The following is an 18,800-nucleotide window of genomic DNA, read 5'->3' as shown; positions in this document are numbered from 1 at the left end:
GAGGGTGGAGGTGAAGGAGAGGTACCGCAGAGAGATGTGCAAGACAGACATGTAAACACTAAAAAAAAGAGTTACTGGAAGGACACTGGCCACAGACAGGAAACTATACTTGGTCAATGTCCCACTGCAGCAACATACACAAAGCCCTAATTGGAAGCTAAGGTGAGGAAGAGGCACTGACCAATAAGAAGTAAGGACTTTTTTTGTTATTAATAATAGGTTTTGCTGACGTTAAACTGGGTGAAGGCGGAGGGGGTTCCATTAATAAAAGAAGATACATTAGGTCTTCGTAAATTTCCCATCTCTACGGTGTGGAATGTAATGGTGTGCTCATTACAAGGGATGCTATCTCCGGATGACCCACTTGACACTCCTATCAATACTTAACATCATTTGTTCTGTATGTATCATAATGTGGCCAAAAAATGCATTTGTGAAAGAAATCACAAATTACCACCAATTTGAAGTTGGTGGTAATTTGCGATTTCTTAAGGAGAAATCGCAAAAATTGAATGCTTGATGCATAGCATTTAAGGAATCGCAATTTGCGATTCTCCTAAATGCTTATGCAAAATTAAGGAATCACAAATTTTGTGATTCCTCAATATTGCGATGCGACTTCACACATACATCCGGTTTTGCGAATTTTTAGTCGCAAATGCTGCTTTTTTGCGAATCGCAGCGTTTGCGACTAAAAATTCCCTTGATACATCTGCCCCCACTTCCCTCTCCCGGTAGGTTGGATGTTAGAATATTGAATACAGAAATATTGTCTGTCATAAACATTCTGTCCAAAATATTCTTTAAATAAGTATCATCCTATTGGTTGTACAGGGTCCGTTAGAACATTGAAATGTTAAGAGTTCCACTGAAGACAGTGGAGTGGCTCTGGGCCAGTAATATAGCCTTAAAGCCGCCATAGTGAGCTATACCGGCTATTAAAGGCCCGCTGAATCGTTAAAGGCCCGAAGGCGAGGGACTTTAACGAGACAGCTGGACTTTAATTGCCGGTATAGCCCTGCTATGAAGGGCTATAAGGCTATTAGAACATTCTGCCACTAGAGGGCAGAATGTTCTAACAAATTAAACAAAGGGTTCTCGAAGCTCGAGGGGATATATATCCCCTCGAGCTTTGAGAATCCTTTGTAGAACATTGGAATGTTGCTCTGCGGGCCTTTACTGGCCCGTAGAAGCAGGGAGCACTCCATTGTCTGCAATGGAGCTCCCAACATTCCAATGTTCTAATAGCTTTATAACCCTTTTGCCTTGGGCGACAGCAGTTGTTAAAGACCCTCACCCTCATTATAGGCCCTCGGTGCTGCTCAGGCCTATATCTCTGGTTTGTGGCCTTTGAAAACCATTGTTTCCCACAGCGGCGGACTATAACGCATAATTATTAACTCCAATGGGAGGATAATTTTGCAAGCAGTGTTTTGGACACAATATTTATGTCAGACAAAATTCTGAAAACAATATTCTGGTGCCATAACGAAGTTGAAGTCTACTAGAAAGACAAATTTGAAGAGGTCAGTAGCTGTTTAGCATTCTTTTTTCACACATTGCTTAACAGATATAGAATGTTCCACTGTAGGAAGCTTGATGGCGCTAGCTATCAAGAGCTAGGATGAGTATTTTGTTTTTTCAGAAAGTCGACATTGGAAAACCCATGGTTGCTAGGAGGGTAAGATTCAACCCGAGAAGGTGTTTCTATAAAGGATGCCCACCAATTCCTGTTTGCCTGGCCCGCGACTGTGAAGAAGTAACATTTTGGGAGGAGGAAGTCCATGAGGAATTGGGGTGGTGGGGTGAACCGTAAGGAAAATTAGGTCAAAATCTTGAGTTAGAACAATGTCCATTAGGGGAATGAGGATGGATATCACCAACCTATGTCCTTGAAGGTCACAGCGAGCGGTGGCATGGTCTGGAGTTCTTATGATTGGGCTAGTGGGGAGTTGTGATTATCCATTTTCAGGCAGTCTGTTCTTTTTTGTCTCGGAGGGCAACTGGGGGCAGATGTATCAAACTGCCTATTTGCAATTCTCAAATAGCAATATTTTGAGAATCGCTATTTGAGATTTGCAAAATGGTATGTATATAAAAATTCGCTATTTTTTTGCGATTTCTTAAAATTCCTCAATTATTTGCTAATCGCAATTAAGGAATAATTTCCCATTCATTTCCATGGGCCAGGAAGCCCATAGGAAGGAATGGAAGTTATGCTCAATTTGTGATTTTCAGTTTGCTAATCGCAAATTGAGAAAAATTTCAAGGGTGCAAGGGTGTCTCAAGGACACCCTGCTGCACCCCTGAAATTTAAATGTGTGCGCATATGGCGCACATACATGCCCTAAGGGCATGTATGAGCGCCACATGGCACCTTTACAAATGCCAAGAAGTGCATTTGGAAAAGGATTCGCAAATTACCACCAACTACAAGTTGGTGGTAATTTGTGATTTCTCAGTGTAAATTTGCAAAACTTAATTGCTTCTTACATAGCATTTAAGGAAACGCAAAATTTGCGATTCTTTAATATTGCGATGAGTTTTAAATGATACATTCCATTTTCCGACTTTTTAGTCGCAAACACTGCTTTTTACCGAATCGCAGCGTTTGCGACAAAAAAATCATTTGATACATCTGCCCCCCAGTCTTTTAAATAACCTGAATAGGGAAGGAATAAGTCACACAGGACACAGTACATTTTATTAGGCAAAGAATTTCTGGACTTCTTCCAAAAGGGTTGTGCCATCACAGGGTTAATTTGGTTTCTCTCTGATGTTCAAATGTCCTGTGCGAAGTCTAGCCCCAGGTGACATGGTAGTTTTAGGTCAACAATGGACAAATGGGGTGGCAGATTGAAATAAATATCTTTTTTTGTTGCAGTTTTTATTTAGCACGAACTTGGCCTATTTTAGTTTGGTAGCGAATTCCGGGAAAGTGGTTGGGTAGCTAACATAGCCAAAGGTCCTGGTCAATTTTCTAGAGTGTGAATTAAAAATTGAGGTGTCAGTTTTTGCAATAATCCCCCAACACGTCACTGAACATTCACAGATTCTCGTTTCTCTATTCCAGAGTGAAAGACCAACCAGGAGTCACACTGTGCAGAACTGGACCGGGATTTACATCATCAGAACCAAAATCATCTCACTTTTACATAAACGTTATATTTAAGATTTGTGAATGCATTGATTGTGTACATTTTTTCTAAAGAGGTATTTGTCTTTGCTGTACCAAACTATTTAAAAATATGCTGCATTATATTTTTGTGGAATAGTGTAAATAAAACCCAACTCTTACAAAAGTCTCAAAGAGAATTTTTTAAAGATTTTTTTTACTTAGATTTTTATTATTTCTTGTTTAAAATACCCTGTCTCCACACATAGAAACCCAATGTCTTAATTGATAAGTACATTTGAATGAACTTGTTATTTTGCTTTTGTAAGGTTACATCACATGCACTTACAATCTGGATATTAGGTCTGATCTAGCCAGGTAGAGAGGTAGGTCAAGCGATCACGTTGAACTCCATGAGGATTAATAATGTCCCAGTCAACTTTACCTCACTCGCGTAGATAGCAATGTAAATTCTAATGTAAACTCTACTCACTCTAACTGAACATTCTATCAGAGGACAGATCAGGTCACAGTTATAAGGAAGATACTATCAAGAAAGGGCAAATTTGTTAATATCAATTTGTGTGTGTTGGTTAGGCGTATTTTTTAGAGCGGGTGTCCTGGCACCTCGCAGGGGGGTGAGACTAGCCCAGAGGGGATTTGCTCGAAGAGCCAAGTTTTCAGATTCTAGGAGAAGAAAATAGGAGGAAGCTCTAATGTGATATGAGAGGGAGTTCCACTCTTTAGGAGTGATGTACGATTAGGCTCAACCTCCTGATCTGCTTTTGTGTATGCGGGGGACATGTGCTAGTAAGAGTCCAGCTGAGCAGAGGTGCCTGATGGGTTGGTGGGTATGTATGCAGTTTTTCATGTAGGCTGGGATTATGTTGTACAGTGTTTTGTTAATGTGGGTGAGGAGCTTGAACTGCATGTGCTTGCTTCTGGGAAGCCAGTGGACTTACCTCGAGTGGGGCATGGTGTGGGATCGGCAAGGTAGGTTCAGGACGAGTCTGGCTGCTGCGTTCTAGACAGTCTGTAGTCTTTTTGTGAGTTGCTTGGAGATTCCTGGGTAATGCATGTTCCAGTTGTCAAGTCTGCTTGTGATGAGGGCTTGAGCAACGGTCTTTCCGGCGTTGTTTGGTTGCCATTTGAATATTTTTCTCAGAATCCTCTGATTGTATTAGCAGGTCTTGGCAAAGGAGTTGTCCTTCACAGACATCCAGGTTGTTGTCTATAGTGATTCAGAGGTTTCTGGCTTGAGAGCTGGGACTTTAGTTTTGTCTGTATTCAGCTTCAGGCAGTTAGGCTTCATCCAGGTGGCCTCTTCAGTCATGACGCTGTTACTTTTTCTGAAGGTTTTGTCCAAGAGTGGTGGCATCAGTCGCGTGCTGTCAGCATAGGTGAGTATATGTCAATCAATCAATCAAAAAAGCTTTATTCGGTTTAAAAAGATAAACCATAAAAGTTAGTATATGTCAATGTCATACATATGGATACCATTGGCTAGTGAGGTCCTGTAGATGTTAAAGAGGGTCGAGCTGAGCAAAGATCCCTTGGGAACTCCACAAATCAGATATTGGGCTTTCAACGTTTAAGGTGGCATGTTGACTGTCTGGGTCCTTCTGGTTAGGAATCTCCGGATCCATTAGACGGTGGGTCCTTGGATGACCATCTTTTTTCATGACTGTTGTGGTTTCTTCTAAGGTGATGGCTTTCCATGCAGTACGGGTGTTTCCTTTGTCTGATATCAGCAGGCTTGTTACCAGTGTGCCTGGGTCAGGTTTTGGGTCAAAATTGTCATACATGAATGTGATTTTGCTGCTACAAAGGTCTGAGAGATTGCTGCACGGTTATTGAGTGGGAGTGTTGTTGCTAGTGGTTGCTGCAGGTGTGGTGAAATCCTTGATGAGTACGAATATTTCCTTGCTGCTTTTGGAGCTACCATCAATGTGTTCTTCTAGGACCTTTCCCTTGGTTTCCTATATTTGTTGGTGGTAGCACCTCGGAATGGGTTTGAAAGTGTTCTTATCCGAGTATATTTGGCTACCCCTCCTCTTTCATGCTAGTTGCTTGAAGTGCTGCTTGGTCATTCTTAGTCTTTCTGTGTATCAGCTAGCCTGCTTTTGTGTTCTTCTTACTTGGCTTTGTTTGCGAAGGCCTAGGGTATCGGCACAGGCAGGGATCCACTTGTTAAAGCTGTTCATGTCGCTAGATAGGTTGTCATTGTGTTCTGGTTGGTTGTTGTGGAGGTGGAAGCCTGCCCTGTTACTGATATTTTACTTTGGCAAGCTGGGTCTGTTATGGTTGTCCTTCTGTGGTGAGGTATGTTGATTTTGAAGATGACAATGGCGGAGTTGGTCCAGGTGGTGGGTGTGGGTGCTGTTCATGTAATGTTATTGAGTGAAGCGAAGATAGGGTCCTGGATGTGTCTGGTGGTGTGAGTGAGGCTGGAGACGTGTTGGGTAAGTGCAAGATTTATGAGGCTTTTGAGGAATGCGACCAAGTTGCGGTCAGTGTGGTACTGTAGGTTAAAGATAATGTGTCATTGGAGGATGTAGGCACTGGATTCAATGACTTGTGGAACTGCGAGGTCCGTGATGTTTTTGGAGAAGTTTGCCTGGGGTCCTAGGGAGTCAGTAAATTCGAATTCCACCTAGGGTGAAGTTGTCTGGAATACTCAATTTTAAACTAAAAATCACATTTAGTTGGTTTTGGTTTCTGTGAAGGAGTAGGGTTGATGAAGTCCTTGAAGACCATGGGCGGTGTTGTCAATATTGCTTGACTATTTTGAATCCATTGTGGTTGGTCATGACGATGTCTGGTGGTGACGCAGGGGTCAGCCATGTCTCTGCGAGGAAAAGGTGGCCTGGGCCGCGATGTCCAGTTTGTCCCAGATCTCCATGATGTGTTTGCTGAGCGGGTGCGGTTTGAGGAGCATGCAATATAATGGAGTGAGGTGTAGGTGGAGGGTGGTTTGGTTGTGCCTGGGAGGGTGGGGTGTTCAGTGGTGTTGGTGGTACCTTGTCTTGTGTTGTGGCAGTGAGTATGGGCATGGTGGTCCAGGTGAATCGTAAGGAGATGCAGGAGACAGTACCTTCCGTGTTCTGTGGTGCAGTGAGGCAGCAAAGGGGTTATCGGTTGATGATGTTGAGGTTGCGGAGGAACGCCGCAGGGTAGCAGTGAGGCAGGGTAGGACCAGGGCTCCTAGTGCTGGTCACAGCCTTTGGTGCACCTTCATCCTCTGAGATGCCGCTGCCACTAAGTATGTACTGGGAGCACAGAGGGCAGTGGACAGGGCTGAGAGGTTCACGAGAGGCACAAAGAGTAGGTAAGGAGCGGTGGGGAGGAGGGAAGGTGAGCAGAGAAGCCCAAGAAGGAGGGAACAGGAGATGGCAGAGGGCAGGCCACAGCAGGAAGAACCAAGGCACAATCACAGAACAGAGGAAGATAACAATGGCACAAGCATCAAAGAAAAACAAATGGTACAACCATGGACAACAAAATCTCTAGGGCAGTGAAAATGCCCAATCACAGGCAATGCCATCACGGGGGGGCAATGGAAACAAATGGTACAAACACTGACAGCACAGTCACGGGGGCAATGAAAAACAAATGGCACAGTCATGGGCAGAAAAATCAAAATAAATGGAACACAGCCCTGGGCCTTAAAGAAAGGCAGATGGCACAATCATGGGCACACAATGTGAAGAGGTTTCTTTCAGAGGCTACAGTTTATCTTCCCTAGTAACCATGTAGGTGCCACACACATTAATCTTCTGTGTCTTGATGTGAATAAAATCGCCTTTTTGCTTCTAAAATTAAAGACCCTGTACATGTAAGCTAAAATGTTCTTGTCATTATCATAAAATCTTTATTTGGTTGACCAGGTCATCCATAAAAGAACACAATAAATACAATGACAGAGTTTACAACGCAGTTATCCATCGCAGTTCCTTTACAACGTGGTAGTTACAACGCCCGCGTTGTTAGAACGCGATGCCATTACAATGCAAGTCATTACATCGACTTGCTGTAGATGGCTCTCTAACATAAGGAATAGTATAATTTACTATTCCAACACCTTCTCTACTGTTGCGTAGGCTGGAGTTGGAATAGTAAATTAAACTATTCCTAATGTTAGAGCGCCATCTACAGCAAGTCGATGTAATGGCTTGCGTTGTAATGGCATTGTGTTCTAACAACACAGTCATTGTAACAACCGAGTTGTAAAGGAACGCAATGTGATAGCATGAGTTGTAGCATGCTATATTCCAGAAAAATGTCATGATAACATACATATATCACTAATCTACATAAGATACATGATTAAAAGTCCAATTTATAGTAAAATAGGTAGACACGAATTGCAATAAAAAAATAATCAGTCAGCTCTTGATCGCCTGAAGGTCAAAGTAGATCTTAAAAAGCAAACCACAGCATATAAAACATGTTCATTGAAAAACACCTGCAAATACACACGAAGGGCCAAGTGTACTTAGATACAATTCATGGTTTTCAACAGTGGGACTAAATACTGCTTTCTGGGCCTACTAAAATACTTGCAGAACATGACAAAGTGCAGGGTGTCCTGCGGAGACCTATTGTCACAGCTGCAGGGCAACACAGTTGGGTCCAACCACTAGGTGAAGCCAAGAGGTTGTGCGATTGGTTAAAGCAGAACCTGGCCATTAGAACCTTACTTGCCTGTTGGGTACCTGGATATGGTGGTGCTCCATACCCTGAATAGTCTTTAGGAGCATGTGTTCCCTCACCAAGGTTTTCATCAATTCGGCCCGTATCTATGATTACCAGCACCCGCTCAAGGAACAATGCTTTTATCCCTTTTATATCAAGGGGGATAATAGATGGGGACTCGAGTATATATTCGCTCTCCCTAAGGAACCCAAAGCTGCCTTCACATAGCCTATCCAGGGAATTCTATGTGCGACATCAAGGGACAAACAACTTGAGAGAATCAGCCTGTTAAGCTTTAAGGGTCAGATGTATCAACGTTGGATTTTGCTAGTCTATAGTAGTGAATTTTACCGATTCGCTAATATAGACTAGCAAAATACAATGTATGTAGGTTTCTCCAAATATTTTGCAATTCCTATGCATTCCTTAATTGTGACCTAGGGTATGTTGGCCCACTTTAAAGGTCTTAGAATCGGTAGACCGAGAGCAAACTATCATAACATAGGATTAGGAAAGTTCACAGCCAAATCCAAGCTACTCATGAAGGCAACAAATGTGCCCAAGAGAAATTGCAGCCCTTTGGCCATACGGGCCATGAGTACTGCGTCATCAGCATATAGTAATACCGGGAACAGCCTTGCACCTTCCCTTGGGCAGTCAGCGTGAACCGAAAGGAGGGCTTGCTTAAGCACATTAAGATATAAGGTGAACAAGAATGGATCATGAATGCAAGCCTGCCTGATAGTCGGAAAAGACCGGGTGCATGCACCACCTTGCTAAAAATGCACGAAGACTGAGGTATCTGAATGCAGGTCCACCAAGATGGCCACTATATGAAAATCCACCTCTAACTCAAGAAGAGCCCATCATTTTGCGCAGTTAACCCCTTTGAATGCAGACATGAGGTCCATAAATGCCAAGTGGAGGGATTCAGGCCTGGCTATGGGAATCTATGACAGAATTTCGACAGACAGAATTTCGACCTACACAAATATCGGCGTGATTATATCGATAGCAAAAATATCGACGCCCTATGTACAACATGGTAAGTACCAAAATATCGAAAAAATAATATCGATGTTAAAAATATCGTTGTTAAATATATCGATTTTTTATTTATTTAAAATAACATAAAAAATACTGTAAATAATACTTATTAATTACTTAAACATATTTAAATATATGTAATAATGGGGAAAAAAATAATACATATTTAATTTAAAAAATAATAATTAAAAATCATATATAATATATAATTACTTAACAATAATTACTATTCCCACTCCAGTGGGTGCAACAGTAGGGAAAACTGACCCTGAACCCTAAAAATACCCCTTTACCCAAAAACCTAAAACTGACCCTGAACCCTAAAAATACCCCTTTACCCAAAAACTGAAAACTGACCCTGAACCCAAAAAATACACCTTTACCCAAGAACTGAAAACTGACCCTGAACCCTTAAAAATCTCTTTACCCACAAACTGAAAACTGACCCTGAACCCTAAAAATACCCCTTTACCCAAAAACTGAAAACTGACCCTGAATCCAAAAAATACCCCTTTACCCCAAAAACCAAAACTGACCCTGAACCCTAAAAATACTCATTTACCCAAAATAAATTAATATTACAATTAAATTACTTCCCACCCTATTCCCCTATAAACCCACAACCCGCTCCAGCAGTAAAACATATAATTTAGTTAAAAATATACATAAATTATCAATTAATTATTCTATTAATCAATTAAAATAAATCATTGCCAATTAATATTCCATAGCAAAATAAATTAATCATTAAAAAATATTTTTTTCATTACAAATAAATTACTTCCCACCCTATTCCCCTACAAACCCACAACCCGCTCCAGTAGTAAAACATATAATTTACTTAAAAAATACATAAATTAGCAATTAATTAATCAATTAATCAATGAAAATAAATCATTGCCAATTAATATAGAATTGCAAAATAAATGAATCATTAAAAAAAATTATTTAATTACAAATAAATTACTTTTCACCCTATTCCCCTAAAAACCCACAACCCGCTCCAGTAGTAAAACATATAATTTACTTAAAAAAATACATAAATTAGCAATTAATCAATTAATCAATTAAAATAATTAATTGTCAATTACTATTGAATAGCAAAATAAATTAATCATTAAAAAATAATTATTTAATTACAAATAAATTACTTCCCACCCTATTCCCCTATAAACCCACAACCCGCTCTGGTAGTAAAACATATTATTTACTTTTATATATTTTTTTTTATAAAAACATATTAAACACATATTATAACAATTAATTTAAATACTTAACTAATATTTCTAACACATATTAGTAAATCGAAATTACTTACATCGATATATATGCTATCGATATAAGTAATGTCGATATTACTTACATCGATATATATGCTATCGATATAAGTAATTTCGATATTACTTACCTTAGGGTCGATATTCTGGCCATCGATATTCTGGACATCGATATTCAGGCCCATCGATATTAGCAACTCGATATAAGTGTAAGTCGAAATAACAAAATCGATATTTTGACTGTGTACCTGGCTATGGTATACTTCACCAGCACAATCACCACCATCGAACAGGAGGGCAGCAACCTTTTCCGCACCATGGCATATAGGACTTTGGTAAGAAGCAAATCCCATATCTCAACATCAGCCCGGAACAGGTCCGGGGGGGATTTGATCGTGGAAGGAGCCTTATTGAATGTTAACATACATATCCCTTGGTTACTTCATCCAAGGAGAAGACCATCAGAACCCTCTCCATGCCCAGGTCTACCCTGACCTCGTCTTCCGGCACCTCTTTAAAATTGTAGACTTACTACAAGGCTCCTGCCTCTCAGACTAGCTTCAGGGCATGTGCTGAAGGCTCTTGGACCAGTCTCTGTCAAACCACTTAGAGGCACATGCATCAAGCATTTTACCGGTCGCAAACGGACCGATTTGCAGAATCGGCCCGTTTGCGATTGGAAAAATGCCTTTTACGATGAATGAACCTTTTTGCATTCACAAAATAGGTAATCAAAATGTTTTCGATTCCTTAAATTGTGAATGCATTTAGGGAATCACAATTTGCAATTCCCAATTTGAGATGCATGTAGCATTTCCTAAATGCATTTAGGAAACGCTAATTAGCATCCACTTCAAGTTGATGGTCATTTGTGCATGCATTGGAAAATGCAAAATAAATTCATTTTTTCAATGTGCCTATGTAGCACACACATGCCCTAGGGCATGTGTGCGCTACATATGCACATACTTACCATTTTTGGAGGTGCCTCAGGGGGGCCCTAGGCCGTAGGAACCGTACATTTCTGCCTCTCTCGTGTTGCTTGTGGCTGGGCCCACTAGAAAATTAAGATGTTATTCATTCACCTGTATTCAGTGCCATCCCTTTTATGGAAACAAAGTTTCTCAAAATCTTTTACAAAGCTTTTATGACAAACGAAAAAGACTAAAGAATGGAAAGAATAAAAAGGAGAGAGTTTACCACTTCTAGTACGAGAAAAAAACAACGTTTTATGTGTCACCGACTGAAAAAGGTAACAAAAATGAACAAAAACAGGGCAAATAAGTGAGGTAATGGTTTCATGTAAATCAGAGAGAGAAGGCGCCTGAAAGAGGGTGTCAGATTCCCGAAAGCCTCCATTTCTTATGTTAATGTGGGCTATTTTAAATTCAATTGTGAGGAACTCAAAAAGAAGAATTAACAGGACAGAATGGGCAGGCAATTACCAAGAGGCAGCTAAAAATACGGAGGATGTTATATTTAAAGGGGGAAAAGAGATCTGGAGGTTGCTATTCACTCTTCCAAGAGCTGGAAAAGTTACCTTACCACAGAGTGGAGTCATGGACTTTAGAGCAGCGAAACCAGGTTCGAGTCTCGGCGTCGGCTCAACATCCTGTGATTCTGGGCAAATGAAAATCCCGTCATCTCCCCTGTGCCAGAATTGAATGTGTCTTTGAATAATGGAACTGGTGTTCATGTAAAGCACTACAACACCATTTGGGTCGAGTTCGCGCTATATAAAACTGCAAAAAAAATAAAAAATATATATATTAAAAATATTGGGTTTGGCTTCAGATTTCCCAATAATCACTCTGGTTAAAACACAGGCCCAGAGCTAGACATGGGCAGTACAGGCAGCTGCCCAGGGCCGCTCCTGCTCACTGGGTTCAAAATATTCCAGTATATTAAAGAGGGCATGGGAGCAGCAGAGGTGCATGGCTGCAGGCCCAGGGGAGGCAGTGAGGGGCCCCCACTCCTGGGCCTCGCTGCCTTAGGCCTTAAAGGCCTTCAGAAAATCTAATCACTGCGCCTGCATGAAAACAGGGATAATGGGTGAAGTGAGCCTCGCCCATGTATGAGTGAAAAGCAGGGTGTCCTGCAGGGATCACACTAATAGAATGAAACATGCCCCATCACAAATGGGAAACATCCTTTACAACGCAACTTTTACTACACAGTGCCTTTACGACACAACTATTACAACGCAAACCATTACAACACATTGCGCTGGGGGGCGCTCTAGGATAGGGAATAGATTTAATTTACTATCCAACACCTTCCCTAGTGTCCACGGGGACTGGAGTTGGAATAGTAAATTAAACTATTAGCTATCCAGCACCCCAAAGCGCTATGCGTTGTAAAGGTTTGCATTGTAATACTTACGTTGTAAAAGCATGCGTGGTAAAAGCATGCGTTGTAACGTCATACATCCTACTCAACTAGCATAGAGGAAAAGGAGCCATGTTATCACAATTCAAAAATTCATATTTCTTAAATACACAGAAGCGTTTTACCTTAGTACCCCCGATTACGCCACTGCATTTTTTTTTACAGAGTTTTATATAGCGCGAACTTGGCAAAAATCAGGTATCAGAGCGCTTTACAAGGCACCAGTTGCATTACATGAGGACACGTTCATTTTTGTTAGGCACTGGGAGATGAAGTGACTTGCCCAGAATCACAGGATGTTCAGCGTCATTGCCGAGACTCGAACCCGCATTGAGATGTCTGTAGTAAAAGTGAGAGTTTTCTAACATGAACTAAGAAATATTCTTGTCCCAGCTCTGATGATAATGGTGTTACTGAATTAAGAGCAGGGTCTCTGTAATTATGTGGCAGCAAAGTACCAACTTAGGCTGCAAAGCTTACTAACTCATACAAGAAAAAAAAATTACGTGGCGCATTTTGTGATAGCAATACCTCAATAGTTTGTCATTTTTACTATGCTGTTACTTTCTGGCCAAAGGATTTGTCTCAGTTGTTCCACTCGGACACTCAAAAAACCCAATATGCAACAGAAAGATAAACAGTCAACCTTTGTGAAGGGCTTTCCACTGTGCAGTGTTGCGTTTTTATCTATTGTTTTTATCCATTTGAACTATAAACAAAATATTTTTTTTGTTAAAAGCGGCAGATTATGCTGCACTTGACTTATGCGGCAAATCCATAACTGTGCAGAACATGTAGTAATCACAAAATCCATTGGACCTGACTAAGGCATGTCAGGATTCATGTGTACCCTATATATGAGCACATTCTTATTAAACATGAAGCAAAATTATAGCCTAATACATCAAACACAAGAGGTGTTGTACAGCACACACCCTGACTGCACATATTTGAAAGTTCGTTAATGTGTGATCATGAACAAAATGGAGGTTGGTGAAATTAAGAATTTACCTAGGATCACACAATTTGGTCAAGCAGGGATACCAGAGGTGTTCCTACATTTTCAAGTCTCGCACTGGGATGTATGACGTTACAACGCATGCTCTTACCACGCATGCTGTTACAACGCCAGTTTTACAACGCAAACCTTTACAACGCATAGCGCTTTGGGGTGCTGGATTAGTGAATAGTTTAATTTACTATTCCAACTCCACTCCCCGTGGACACTAGGGAAGGTGTTGGATAGTAATTTAAATCTATTCCCTATCCTAGAGCGCCCCCCAGCGCAGTGCGTTGTAATGGTTTTCGTTGTAAAACCTGCGTTGTAATAGCACTGCGTTGTAAAAGTTTTGTTGTAAAGGATGTTTTCCCTCGCACTGTGCAATTCAGCCACTACATGGAGATCTTTTAATGACAATTGTCTTTAATCCTTGGAGGATAAGAGCAGAGCCTGGGTGACAGGCAGGGTCCTTCTTGTATTTTTGGCAGTTTTACAAAGCACACACTTTGGCAGAGGACACAAGAGCACTTTGCAACGGACACAGACTACATGAATTATGTTTTTCCAGCATAGAGATTTGCCTGGATTCACAGGATGCTGAGCTGAGACCGGGATTCAAGCCTGGCTCTCCATGATGGGCAGCGGGAGCGGAGGAGCCACCCCTGATGGACCCTAATGCATGGAAGGAAATAGACTCCCTGCCTGAGGTTTGAATTATAAAATTTAGCATTAATCAAGGTTCAGGGGTCCCAGTGCCACTCCACCTGCTTCACCAGAGGAAGCTGCACCTCTGTATTTAGTCTTATGTATTGTTTATTTATATGCAAAAATAACAATTGATGGACAGAATGCAGAACAATGTCATACATTCACCCCAGTACAGAGATCTGGGCCTAAATCCATCGTTTTGTTGCACTCAACACCATCCCAGTTCAGACATGGCCATATGCAAATCAGCCTTGACCCTGTGCCTCATGGAAACAGTCCAGCCCGAACTGCCAAGCCATGTCTTCCCTGGACCGGAATCAAGCATCCTAGGACCGGTTTCTGGCCATCAGCCGTCTTCAGCCAGGATAGCTTGACTCCAGTGGTGTGGAGTGCATGGGACTCACGCCTGAGCATACCCATCCAACTCGGGGTGACAAACGCAAAAATAACAAATTGTTTATTTATATGACCATAATAAACATTATTTGTGCACTCACTACCATACCTAGAACACACACAGCTTAAAATGTTCGGCACCCTGTGAGATATTGGTTTGTTGGTTGAATTGGTTTTGAGCCCTGGTCAATCAACAGCCACAAACGCTTGCAGGGTGAACCACAAAAAGTCACTAAATTAGTAGAATCTCGGAGAGTTTTCCAATTATCCGAGGCACGCATAAGGGGTGCCCCCTTTCCCCTTTATTATTCGTGCTCTATATGGATCCATTCGCGCAGAGAGTACGGGATAACCCAGAAGTGAGGGGGATCTGTTTAGGAGTTGAGGAAACACCTCTTTACACTCTACATGGATGATGTTATTGTTTCCCTGGACGACCCACAGACATCACTGCCGAGCTTTCTGAGAGAGTTAGAGAGATTCGGAGCAGTCTCAGGGTTCCACATTAATATCTCCAAATTGCAGGCACTGAATTTGATGGCATCACTTGCCATATGAGAGCTCCTTACTCAAGCATGCTCGATTAGTTGGCGAACCACCATCCCAAACTTGCAGATCCAACTTGCACCGACAATCCACGAGATTGTGACCATTTATTACCGAGAGCTGGTCAACAGAATTAAAACAGATTTAGCCCGCTGGGACCCGTATGTGCTGTCATGACTGGGACGAGTCACTGCCCTAAAAATGATGGCCCTCCCTAAGATATTATATATATTCTTGACTTTAACCCTTTGGACCGCCCGAGGAACACTTCAAACTCTACAGAGAGCCTTTCATGCCCCCGCATGAGACGGGACCAGAGTTGGTGAGATCCGAGGGAGGGAGGCTTAGGAGTTCCATCCATCTTATATCATTTTCAGGCAGCCCAGCTTAGGTACATGGTAGAATGGTCCAGCTGAGAATCAGGGAAGTCTTGGTTATTTATGGACAGGGCGTTAGAAGGTTCATCCATGTGGAAGATTCTTTTTATGAAAAAAGCCAATCGCCCACTGAATCTCTACCTCTCATCGATCAATACGACCACACTCAAGATGTGGGATGCAGTAGGAGTGAGAAGGGGCCTCTCCTCATTCCTGTCCTGATTGACCTCATTAGTGGAGAACACAGTCCTTACCACGGGTCTGAATTGTACCGAGTATGACGCCTGGCAGAAGCCGGAGTGCACATCGGTAGGCCATTTGTTTGATGAGGATGGTCCCATCCCTTTCGACACACTGAGAGTTGATTGTGCACTTCAGGAGGAAGAGAGAGTCCACTAAACTCAAAGTAGACACTCGGTGATGAACCCAGAGATGAAGGCAGCTGCGCAGCGGCATCTGAACTCCTTTGAGAGATGGTTCCTAGGCAGGGATTCTGACAAACGTTTAGTCTCAGATCTATGCAAAATCCTGATGGGTCCTGAGCCAGAGACAAATCTATGGCCCAGTTGAGATAGGAGAGAAACCTGGGGAGACACTTGACACAAAACGAATGGAGGGACATCCACTACAGGGCGCGATACTCAGCTCCCAACACATCTAGCACAGAAAATTCGGTGAAGATTGTCTCTTACTGGTATCTGACTCTGGCTCGCCTACACAAAATCTACACAGCCCGAGGTGACAAATGCTGGAGATGCAGGGACCTTACAGGAACACTAACACATATCCTGTGGGATTGCCCCAAGCTATCACGTTTCTGGGAAGAGTTCCTAGTAGAGATCGACACCCAACTTCCTAGATTCCCTTCCCATGCTGTACTGGGTCTCCCCAATCCCCTTACCTACCTACTCACATCAAAGAATATGGATGACTGTGGGTCGGGCATTGGAAAAAAGGAATATTGCACAGGAGTGGGGAGCTGAACTGGCCCCATATCTGGGGGCATGACAACGAGACATGGATTGGTGTATGATGGCGGAACGGATGGCCTACAAGGTTAGGACTTGTCCAGGGAAATAGGAAAAAATCTGGAAAAAATCTAAAATCACAGGGCCCGATTCACAGAACTAACTTAAGACAAAATCCTAAACTTACTACTTTTGGTATTCACAGAAGTCAAATTTGGTCTTAAGTTTGTCTTAAAAAAGACTTAAGACAGACTTAAGACAAAATTCTAACTTAAGTCTGTCTTAAGTCTGTCTTAAGACAAACTTAAGACAAAATCCTAACTTCTGTGAATACCAAAAGTAGTAAGTTTAGGATTTTGTCTTAAGTTCGTTCTGTGAATCGGCCCCTCATAGAGGCCAGATATGTGCTAATTTTGACTGAGGTGGTCTTGAGGGGACAGGTCCATAAAAATGAACTGGCGAAGCAGACCATGAATGAAGGGAAGCGGAGGGTGGCTGGAGAGAGGAGGTGAAATGCTCGAAGCTAATGTGAAATGTAAGATGGTGCTTATTTGGCAGACTGTAATTGAGTTTAAACTGTCAATAAAGAGATTTGGGAAAAAAACATTTTAATAAATTATCTGACACCAAAACGACAAAAATCCAATCAGTAGAACCAGAGTTATGAATTTCTAAAGAATAAATGGCAATATAGTGCCTAAACTCTTAAAGTGTCAACCCGGGATAACTGGTTGCCCTAGAAAGGTCAAATCCAAAAGCAGCAGGTCAGCACAGCAAGGCAGCTGCTACTTCAGAGTAACAGTACAGCAGAGTGACAGTCCTTTCAGCAGCACAGCAGTCCTTCTTCCTGGCAGAGTATTCATAGGTCCAGAAGTGTACTGGAGTGGTGGGGTCTAAAGTCCAGTTCGTATACCCAGTGGTGCCTTTGAAGTGGGAGAGACTACAAAGACAGGCCTTTGAAGTTCACAGAGGTCCTCCCTTCCTGCCCTGGCTCCAGACTCACTGCAGGGGGTTATGCAGTCCTTTATGTGTGGACAAGACACAGCCTATTCAGGTATAAGTAAGGCTGTGCCCAGCTCTTCCCTCCCAACCTGTCAGGATGACCCATCAAGGTACACTCAAGCTCCTATTGTATGTGGCTGTCTATGGGAATACTCAAAGCCCAGATGTCAATCAACCCAGACAGGCAATCAGAAACATCGCTACCGGCACATAGGGCTAACAGCAGAAAAATGCTAACTTTCTAAAAGTGGCATTTTCAAAATTGTAATGAAAAATCGGACTTTGTAATTAAAAAGGACTTATCATTACAATTCCATAGATACCAAACATGAAAGATCTGCGTTCTCTCAATTAGGAATTACAGCTTATTAAATGTAATAAATAGTCCCCAGTGTTATTCTATAGGAGTGTTAGGAGAGTCAGTATTGAAAAACAAATGTGGGAGTTTTTCACTACCAGGACATGTGAAACTTAAATGTACATGCCGTACCTTTTACTTACAAAGCAACATGCCCTATGGACTACCTAGGGCCTACCTTTGGAGTAACTTATTCATAATGAAAGGGGAGTTTAAGGCTTGGCCAGGGGTTTTGAATGCCAAATTGACATGGCAGTGTGATACTGCATTGAGGCTGTAATGGCAGGCCTGGGACATGTTTTAGGATGCTACTTAAGTGGATGGCACAGTAAGTGCTGCAGGCCCACTGGTAGCATTCAGTTTACAGGCCCTGGGTATATGGTATACCACTCTACAAGTGACTTACACATTTAAATATGCCAATTAGGTGTATGCCAATCAAACCATGCTTAGTGGAGTGCGCACAAGCAAATTGGCACTGGTTAGCAGTGGTAAAAGTGTACACAGAAGCAAAAATCCAGCCAAATTGGAGGCAAGCAGGAAAAATATTTGGGGAAGGCCACCCTAAGACTGACACACCCCCTGCCCCATTTATAGCTGGGAGGGAGAGAGTCAAATCTCTCCTCAGCTTTGGGTAGGCCAAGAGGGTGCCATCTGCAATTTTCACTCCCGCTTCTGTGCAGGATCAAAGGAAGCCCTACTGTTAGGTCTCTGTGGCAGTGATCAGGTTTGCACTGGGACAGTTAGTACTGGACATAGGCTCTGAGTGCCTGACACTGTGTCAACAATCAGGTGCCACCCTAGGTAGAGTAAAGTGCCTATTAGAGACGTAATAATAGAATTCCAACAACAGTTAAGTGCCAACTGATTGAACGCTGTCTCACAAGAAAGCCTACAAATACCCTGGTACGCAGCCCCAAGCC

General features: G+C 42.1%; 1 protein-coding gene across 1 annotated transcript in view; it reads left to right on the top strand.

The window, feature by feature from the left end:
• LOC147684663 (astacin-like metalloendopeptidase) overlaps window positions 1-3,144 on the top strand; it is a 111,184-nt gene extending 108,040 nt beyond the window's left edge. The window contains exon 11 of the mRNA XM_086939722.1: window positions 3,074-3,144. Coding sequence (XP_086795848.1) covers window positions 3,074-3,078 — 5 coding nt within the window. The 3' untranslated portion in view covers window positions 3,079-3,144. The remainder of the gene's footprint in view (window positions 1-3,073) is intronic.
• Window positions 3,145-18,800: the final 15,656 nt, after the last annotated feature.

Source organism: Lissotriton vulgaris, chromosome 10 (assembly GCF_964263255.1).
Source record: "Lissotriton vulgaris chromosome 10, aLisVul1.2, whole genome shotgun sequence".
Lineage (NCBI taxonomy): Eukaryota > Metazoa > Chordata > Amphibia > Caudata > Salamandridae > Lissotriton > Lissotriton vulgaris.
Note: the sequence above shows the minus strand (reverse complement) of the source record. Positions and strands in the feature narration are given on the sequence as shown.